Here is a 9,300-nt window from a genome sequence, read left to right as displayed (position 1 = left end):
ATAGTTGACTCGGAGCAGTTTCTTTCACAATTGGCCGCTTTGTGCTGCGTGTGGTCCTTCTGTCAAGTACGGTAATGACGTGATGTACCCGCCCACCCTGCAGTCAACTGGTGCAATCTAAGACAAGCACTTCGCGTTCGTACGCCCCGCTCCCTGTCCATTGGCCTCTTGGCTAAATTCCCGCCCATATTGTTTACCATTGGCCTGCTTCCCAGTCAGAACACGCCCACTGGAGTGCCCCCGCCCCGCGGTCCCTCCCTCCGTTCACTCCGCAGGTCCCCGCTGCCATGGACGGGCGGGGAGGCGGCAGCGGCTGTAGCGCTGCGGGGATGAGGGGAGTGGAGGTAACTGCGACACCCGATGAGCAACAGTCCCGGGCCGCGGGCAGAAGAGGCACCCGCAGCCCGTGTAGCTCGGCGGGCACTCCGGGTACCGGTAAGGGGAGCCCAAATGGGGAGTGCAGGCGGGAGCCTTCCGAGGCGCCGCCCCGGGAGCACAAGGTGTCCTTCTCCACGGAACCCCCGCGGGGGTCCTCCCCGGGCAAGGACACCGAAGATGGCGAGGCCGGAGAAGAAGAACCCCGGGTTGGCTTCATGCACCGCCAGCTCTCTGCTATGCTCCAACCCGGGGTCAACAAGTTCTCTCTCCGGATGTTTGGCAGCCAAAAGGCAGTGGAGAGGGAACAAGAGAGGGTGAAGTCCGCGGGGGCCTGGATCATACACCCCTACAGTGACTTCAGGTACGTACCCTGTGTGCTGATACTACCATACTTGCAGTGATCAGAGGCTGTGAGGGTCGTGATGGGGTGGCCGAGAAGTGAGGAAGGGGTTTAGTGCCTATAGGTATTTGGCATCTAGGACAATAATATACAGCAAAGCATTGTAATCGCAACCACAGGTCCATTTTAGTGGCTACAAGTAATTGATTACCATGGTTCAGTCACCGCTTAATGTTAACAGTGCCAGGTCTGTTCTCCTAGCACAGTGTCCTAGCATGTGGTCATTAGGTATGTGTCAGTCATTGATGATGTTTGGGGTAATATGTGGTCTTGCAGCATTTATATTTGCATGTTGTAACATCAGTCTTTAAAGGGACACCAGAAGGTCACTGGGCATGCAATCTTTGGGGAGTCATAAAAGGAATGAGAGATAGTACTGTCCTAGAGATCACCTCTTTTTCAGAAATACCCTTTAAGACCTATTTGGCAATGTATAGAATTTGTGTCCTTCATACTAACTTCTTTACTGTCACCTCTGCCCTTGCTGGCTAGTTCTTCTAATTTGAATGATGGGGAGTATTACTGGACATAGACACAAGTTAAGATACATAAGATTACACCTTGACATCACTCAGTAAAGTAATTTGCAGAGCGATTGTAATTGACCCTAACAAGAGTGTAAACATGTAACTTAAAAGAGCTGAAACGTGTAATTTTAAAATTGGAGAAATCAGTTGATGAAATAAAGCACAAAGCAGCCTGATCACACATTTTGAGGGGTGTGCTTACACCAGGTTCTGTACTGCAGATAAGGCCTCCTCTACAGGTCCTTCCAGCATTGAATGGGTTACCAGCTCTCTCTCCTCCCTCTCCTGCTGCTGTTCAAGGTTGCAATGTACTTGATATTTGTGTAGGCTTCAGCCATGTATCACCTGGTTTTCCAGCTAAATCCTGTGCTGTGGCTATTCATGACCCCTTATTATTGATTATGTATTCTCACCCTATTCTGTGTAACACAACTAATTGTAAGGTAGTAATTTACAGTCTTTACTGCAGGAGACCCTTCAAGGTTTTTCCATAAAGAGTCAGTTAGATGCATTATTATGTTAGTGGATTAGCTTTTGTAGGTTAATTAGCTTCTTATGAGCCCTGTTTCCTTTTGATACATTGAGTTATCACAGCAGATATAGTTAAAGCTGTATGATAGGAAAACTGTATATTAAAGGTGACTGGCAGGGTTATATTTTAATGTTCTTGCCATCTGATGGTCCTAACATCATACAAGGCTATTGTCATTAAGTAAGGCTGTCAGGCAATTGTAGTTCTGCCTTTTCTTTAATATTAATAGGCCGATGAGTAGGATACTCTATTATTGAAGAATATTTTTCTTTTATGAATGCTTTATACTTTTAGACACTTGGTGGTATATTTGAAAAATACATCTGGTATTTACAAATAAAAAAAACTATTATATATATATATATATATATATATATATATATATATATATATATATATATATATATATATATTGTGTGTGTGCGTGGTGAGATATCTCACATGGTCTGCTGCTTGCCATATAAACCGGTACACTGTGTATCCTTATCACAGTCTGGTGTGGTTCTACTTGTGTCATTTTTCTGAAAGACCTATGTTAGTGTGGATACCAGATCTCTCAACCTGCTCCAGCCAGTGATACATTTTAGTAGACTGTATAATCATATTTATCAGGATTTGCTTTTATTCCCTATATTATTATGTAAACATGCAAAGGAGATGTGTGTGATGCTTATGGCAGTGCTGCTCCTGTGATAAATAGCTGAAAGTGCTGTGTTGTCTCTAGTTTTAGTAAGAACTATCCATGGTGCTGAAGTGACAGCTTTGTTAAGTCACGTCTTCAATTACTGAGGCTCTTCTTTCACTCAGTTTGATATCTACAACCTTCACATGACATAGCACTACACAATTACTACACCATTACACTGGATGTAGCTCTGTGTCTCTACTCAGCCTTCACACTCTACTTGGATTTGTATTCAGAAAGCTTCCACAGTGCTGATTCCTCTGAGCTGCACCTAAATTATTTACAAAACCATGGAGGGAGGGAGAGAGTCAAAACAACCCAGTGTAATTGGCCCATTTCATCTTGTCTCTTCATTCATAAAATTTTGGTCATCCTTTCTCCTCTACAGCTTTCCCTTCTTAATCTGTAATAAAACTGATTACAATCAGAATGTGTAGATCTTGTGTAAGTAGTGAATGACTTACTTATTGCTGTGTGATTTCACACCTGTCTGACCAGGTAAGAATAAACGAAACACAATAATATTACACTATATCAACAAAGGTGCCCCCCATCCTCTTATTTAATTGTACAGAAATGATGCCAAATTTATGCATCTGTGACAGTTTATTTCTCTAGCCAGGACCCTTCATAGTGTTGTGCACTTTGTTGTACTCAAACAAACCACCGCAGCAATGAATTTGGAGAAAGCAAGTTGGGAGGTTGCTATTATCAATTTAATGGAGCAGAGTGTGCAAGAGAGTTATCCTTCTCCACATGCTGGGGACAGCTCAGTGTTAGTCAGAAGAGCACTCTATTGTGTCTATGCAGTTTCTACCCAAGGACATAGTGGTGTGTTACAGCAATCTGCCTGCATTCTTTCTTTGCTTACAAGGAGCTTATTTCTCTTGCTGGAGAAGCATAGTGCGTGAAGGATATTTTACATGTACTTGTAGGTGTGTTTGTGCAATGATCAGTTTGTCAGCTTACGTAGTGGAACGTGATTCTTACTATTTCTCTCCTGTGGATATAAAGATCTGTAAATCTATCTTTCCATCTGCTTAAGTGATCATCAATTTTTTTTGTCAGTTTATCTGTAATAATTATATCCTTGTTGTGCGAGTGTTTTATCCTTTCTGTGCTGTCTGTTTGAGATCAACTCATCTTATTATTTCTCTTTAGTAGACTCTGTTCTATTGGCTGAATGATCAGTGATAAATTATCGCAAGACCTTATATGTCCAGTAAATATAATGAAAGCGCATTGTATTTATCTATATTCAGTAGTCACATTTGTATACAATTGTTGACATGTCTGCACCTCCACAGTATTTTTGTTAGTACACATGTATGTTGTGTCACCTGTGCGGACATTTGGGCTAAGCAACATGTCTAGGTTATAGTTATGGTTATAATGTTTTGTGTTCATGTTAACCTCTATGTCCAAATACAGGGCTTAGTTGTTATGTGTCATATCTGCTCTATGAGTGCAGAACAACGGATCAAGTGTTTAGCCTGAATCCATTGTATTGGCGCCAAGATGCAGTTCAGGGCTAAGATTTTCTAAATTAGTTAAGGGCAGTTTGGTGCAATGCTTGGATGAGGAGCTGTGGATGTCAGGATGCAGAGCCATGAACGTGTTAATATTTACTAGCTTGGTGCCTTGCTGCAGGTGAGTATGTTTGGTTTTCCCCCTGCAGGGCAGATTGTTAGATGTTCTAAATAAGCCATTGGTCTTGTGTGGTGTCTTTATACAGAATATGACTAGGTGCAGGATAATAGGCCTGGAGTTGTCTCCGAGTGCAGGGTAGTAGGTCAGATGTGATGCTTGAGCTCTGTGCTGTGGGAGTTTTAGCTTAATTAGTACAGAATAGTAGGTAATGTGTGGTATCTAGTTGTAGGGTGTTTCTTAGGGTTGGTACCTTGGTATAGCTATGAGTGAAGCCTAGAACCAGGGTGCCGTTACGTGCTAGTGTATTAAACAGTATATCAAGCAATATGTCTGTGGTTATCCTCTTCTCTGAGACTAAATCCGGCTTCTCCCCTTGCATTCCTCCTGAGTCTTGCTAGGAAATGTTCCCAATTAACTTCAATATCTAATTAATAAGAGGCTAATCCAGGCAAATTATTGTAAAATCTAATTAGACAAATGGAACTGCTATGAAAATCGAGATCATTCGTCATTGCACAAGCAGATTTTTTTCTTTTGTGACTAATTATAACCTATGGAAAATGTAAGGTATAATAAGTCTCTGACACTACAGCTATGCTTTTTATACCAATAACTGTTTTATATGTCCAATAAATGAAATACTGGCATGTCCGTACTCAATACTGAAGGTATCAGCAGATGAGAATGTATAAGGTAAGATGAAATCAGAACCTGGATTATGTCAACGTTATCCTGCTGGTTTTGACTGATTGGCAATAATTGCAATTCGGATGGCATTTCCAGGCCATGTTTCACTCCAGGGAAACTGCATCAGGGATATGTTGAAGGGTTGGAGATGGGTGAAGGCTAGTTTAGTAGTTCTTATTTGTCCATTCTGGTTTTTTTTTTTTATAAAACCGCAAATAAAATGAAAATAATTGTTTACTAGTAAAAAACAAAAACAAAACAAAACATTAACCACGGAAGAGAAAGTAATACTAAACCCAAGAGACTATACAGTATTAGCCTCAAACATCTATTTGAGACCAGTTCCACCTGGCAGAAAAAAGTCACAATCGTAAATGATAGCCCGTAGCCACTAATACCATTCTAAGTTTACCTATTCTAGTGCAAAATTAGAGAATGAAAGCACACAGCTGAATACTTGCTATGAGCTACAGCACATTTATGTACTTTGCACCATGTTATTGAGTTAGCCTATATGTGTTCAGTGTCCCATAACTTGTGAACAGCCACCCAGGCTGCCCATATGACTTGATCAGTCTTTGACAGCCACCCCCATACTTCTTCTTGCAGCAAAATCCATCTAGAAGCCTATTCCTAGTTGCTCTAATCAAAGTACAACAATAGTCTGAAATATAAATACCCCAAAACTTTGCCATTTTGATCTGTTTCCCCCTCCAGCACACCCATATTATTTAGAGGTTCAGTATTTATTCTACTAGTTTTGTTAAGTTGCTGACATTTTGCTACACTGGGCCTGGGGCATATAGAAATGACCTGAGATCCAGTGGTAAAAATCAGAATAAATTGGTCACCTATATGTTTGTGTTGTTGAACAGCTAGATAAGCTAATAACAACAACAGTTATCATTTGTAGACCATCCCAATGATAACTTAAGAAAGGGCAAATCCTTCCATAGGGGGTGGCATGTGTAAACATATCTGTTTTGTGTGATTGCCTGAGATAGACAAAAAATCTTAAATAAAACCTGTGGGAAAAAAAACCCCACGTTCTTTAAGATATATTTCTGACACATTCAGGGATTTAGCTGCAGCACCACAAAACACACATTTATGTCAGTTTTGTGAAAGAGTTATGATAATTTTTAAAAGAGAAAACACAGATTAACATCTTTCAGCATGGAGCTAGAATGACCTCAGTGTCTGTACCTTCCAGACAAGGTCTTTTATACTTTCTCCTCCCAGTCCCTGTATGCATTCTAACCTAACAATATATTACTTTATAACACACCTGTGTTGCTATCTTAATGGGTATCAGTTTTTGATGTATTCATCTCTTCATGGACATCACTATATTTATATGCAAGTCAATTGTTACTTTACTTCCTAACACTAAATATCGGCATACAAGAGGGTGCTGACATATAATAACTACTTTTATGCATGATACTCATTAATATAAAAATCATTAATGATCTTTAGGAGTTTTTAGTGACTCTGATGGGATGACATTAACCATGTCACTTAATCAGCAAAGCTAGCCAATTAGAATATATCATTCAACCGACACTGACTGTGATTATTAGTGACCTGGGCAGTACATAATATCTATTCAACACATCCAGTCCCATTGCAAGCTGCAGATTTTGTGTGGTGAAAATCACGTTGAAAATATTCATACTTTTATTGTTGTTATAAAATTATGCATTCAGTTGGTGTCATACAGGCACTTTGAAAGCCAGTGTTTTTCCAGCTTGTGCCAATGTTCATAGTGTTCACAAGATTAATCATATAATTGAACATCTAGATTGTCAAAGATTTATATACAGTAAAAGGATACAGCCGTCTACCTGTTCTTCCTACGATTACATTAATCACAAAATAATAAATATAAATATCATAACGGTAGAGGTTTAGTACATACTATGTATTCACTACAAACTGCAGTTCATATATAATCCCCACTGTGTTAAGCTGGGTACACCCCTATGCAATTATCGTGCAGATCACACTGTAAACAGCCGCTTAGTCAGATATTGCAGGAGTGTGTACGCTCCCACGATCATGTTTTATCATACCAAAGCACATTTGGTTTTTCTAAACTTCCTAAAAATCACTATCACGATGGAACGATGTCGGGCAAATGCAGAAGTGTGTGCACACTCACAACCAGCAGGGTAGTCAGATCTCTATACAGTGAATCACAATCTTTTCAGCAGATAATTATGAGAGATGATGATCACAGATCTGAGGGTAAATTGTGTAGGTGTGTACGCATGAATCAACATACTCATCAGGACTTAGTAAAATAGCATCCGAAGTAAGATTGCATAGGTGTGTACCCAGCTTAAGTCTTTCAAACTCCTCATCACTCAACCAACATGGTAATCATGATAAAACTAAAAGTAGTGACATGACTGCCATTACAATCTCCACTGAGTCATTGTAATCTGCAATATGTTGCCAATAGTGGATAATGTTGATAGTATCAATAATATCAAAGTAGTTAGCAATGACTAGAATGTAGTCTTGATTAGAATATCTGTAATTTACAAGTTGACATTGGCTTTTCAAGTTGCTATTACCTACTCCGATATTTCTTATTACAACTCATATCTGTATTAAAGTTTGGATACAAAACATTTATTAACTGTCAATTTTTTACCTGCTGTGGTTGTAACTTTGTACAGATAAACAAAGGGCAATAAGAATAGAGCATTATGCACTGTGTTTAGTAATACATTTAGCTAATCATAATAAATAAATACCAAATTAAACACCTCCTTATTTTGTTTACTTTTCTCTTGTCTTACCTAGGTTTTACTGGGACTTCACAATGCTACTGTTCATGGTGGGGAACCTAATAATCATCCCTGTGGGAATCACTTTCTTTAAGGATGAGACAACCACACCGTGGATCGTATTTAACGTGGTGTCGGATACCTTCTTTCTTATGGATTTGGTTCTGAACTTCCGTACGGGTATTGTGATTGAGGACAACACTGAGATCATCTTGGATCCACAGAAGATCAAGCGCAAGTACTTGCGCACGTGGTTTGTGGTGGACTTTGTGTCCTCCATTCCTGTGGACTACATATTTCTCATTGTTGAAAAGGGCATTGACTCTGAAGTATACAAGACTGCCCGTGCTCTACGGATTGTGAGGTTCACCAAGATCCTCAGTCTTCTTAGGTTACTTCGACTCTCCAGGCTTATCCGCTATATCCATCAATGGGAAGAGGTGAGTGTGAGTTACCTTAGACGCCTTTAATAAGGAAGATGAGTCAGTCACTAAATATCTGCTTTGAGAAGACCGCTAATCACTGAACAAATCCATGGGTTGCAAATCAGCAGTAAGAGGAAACTAATTCAACTATACAATGATTCACCAGATTCAACTATCATTAAGATATGACTGTAGTCAGAAGAATGTACACCAATTGGTGACTTAGAGGTACCAAACACATAATTTAGATGCTAAATATTAAAATATGTATGGTTACCAACAACCACCCCAGTAGGGACCCTCCGCAGAGGCGGTGTTCAGCACAGTTTTGAATAGAAATGATGTATGATGCAAGATGTCAATTTAAAGAGGTTAGGGGTGTGAAAGTTGCACCAATGACTGGATTCCCATGAAGTACAAACGCCCTTGTTGTTCTAGACAAAAGAAGGGGCTTAATTTAGAACCAATACTTTATTGTCTGCAAAAATATAAACCGTACAGGTCTCAGAGAGAAGTTACTTATATGAATCGCATACATATGCATAGGTATGTTAGAGGTAGAAATCTCTGAACAGCTTCATTAAACCGAAAGACATAGCCTTAGATTACACATGAGTTAGAGAATATGCAAAAATGTCCGATACTACATATTAGTACACAGAAAAGCAGTTCAACAGAAGATAAATTCTTAAAATGCATGTGACAGGGTACAAGAAACCTTATAAGTATTTCAAGTTACAATAAGAGGACACTGCAGCCACAATTCCCAAATTTGTCAGGGCATTCCTTATGTAAGAAACATAACTTGAAGTGAAGTAGAGAGTGGTAATCTCATCCTTGCATTTGCAGCTGTCGTTAATGGTTTCCAATTTGAAGTAGTTAATTTCTTATGAGAAAATAAGAGACAGGACAGCAGGATAGATTTAGAGATGGTCCATCATAGGTCTTGTATGAAACCCAGCAGACAAAAAAGCAGGATTCATAATTACATGCTTTTTAAAACAAGTTAAATCTTATGGGTTATCTGTTGCCAGAAATGTTCTATATAAGAATGGGCTTACCTGAATTTCAAGCTTAACATGCCAAACATTGCAAATCACAACAGGCTAATCCTTGTAGAGATGCTTTGTCGCATTTATATTGTCCTAAAACAAACCGAGTGGCCTTTTTTTGGGACAAAATGTATTGAAATAAAGATATTAAAACTTGCTTATAAAA

General features: G+C 39.4%; 1 protein-coding gene across 1 annotated transcript in view; it reads left to right on the top strand.

Moving 5' to 3' along the window:
- The first annotated feature begins 247 nt into the window (after positions 1-247).
- Positions 248-9,300, top strand: part of HCN2 (hyperpolarization activated cyclic nucleotide gated potassium and sodium channel 2) — a 36,811-nt gene continuing 27,758 nt past the window's right edge. Inside the window, exons 1-2 of the mRNA XM_075206112.1 lie at positions 248-739; positions 7,674-8,097. Coding sequence (XP_075062213.1) covers positions 288-739; positions 7,674-8,097 — 876 coding nt within the window. The 5' untranslated portion in view covers positions 248-287. The remainder of the gene's footprint in view (positions 740-7,673; positions 8,098-9,300) is intronic.

The sequence above is a fragment of the Mixophyes fleayi genome, chromosome 1 (assembly GCF_038048845.1).
Source record: "Mixophyes fleayi isolate aMixFle1 chromosome 1, aMixFle1.hap1, whole genome shotgun sequence".
NCBI classification, from domain to species: domain Eukaryota; kingdom Metazoa; phylum Chordata; class Amphibia; order Anura; family Limnodynastidae; genus Mixophyes; species Mixophyes fleayi.
Note: the sequence above shows the minus strand (reverse complement) of the source record. Positions and strands in the feature narration are given on the sequence as shown.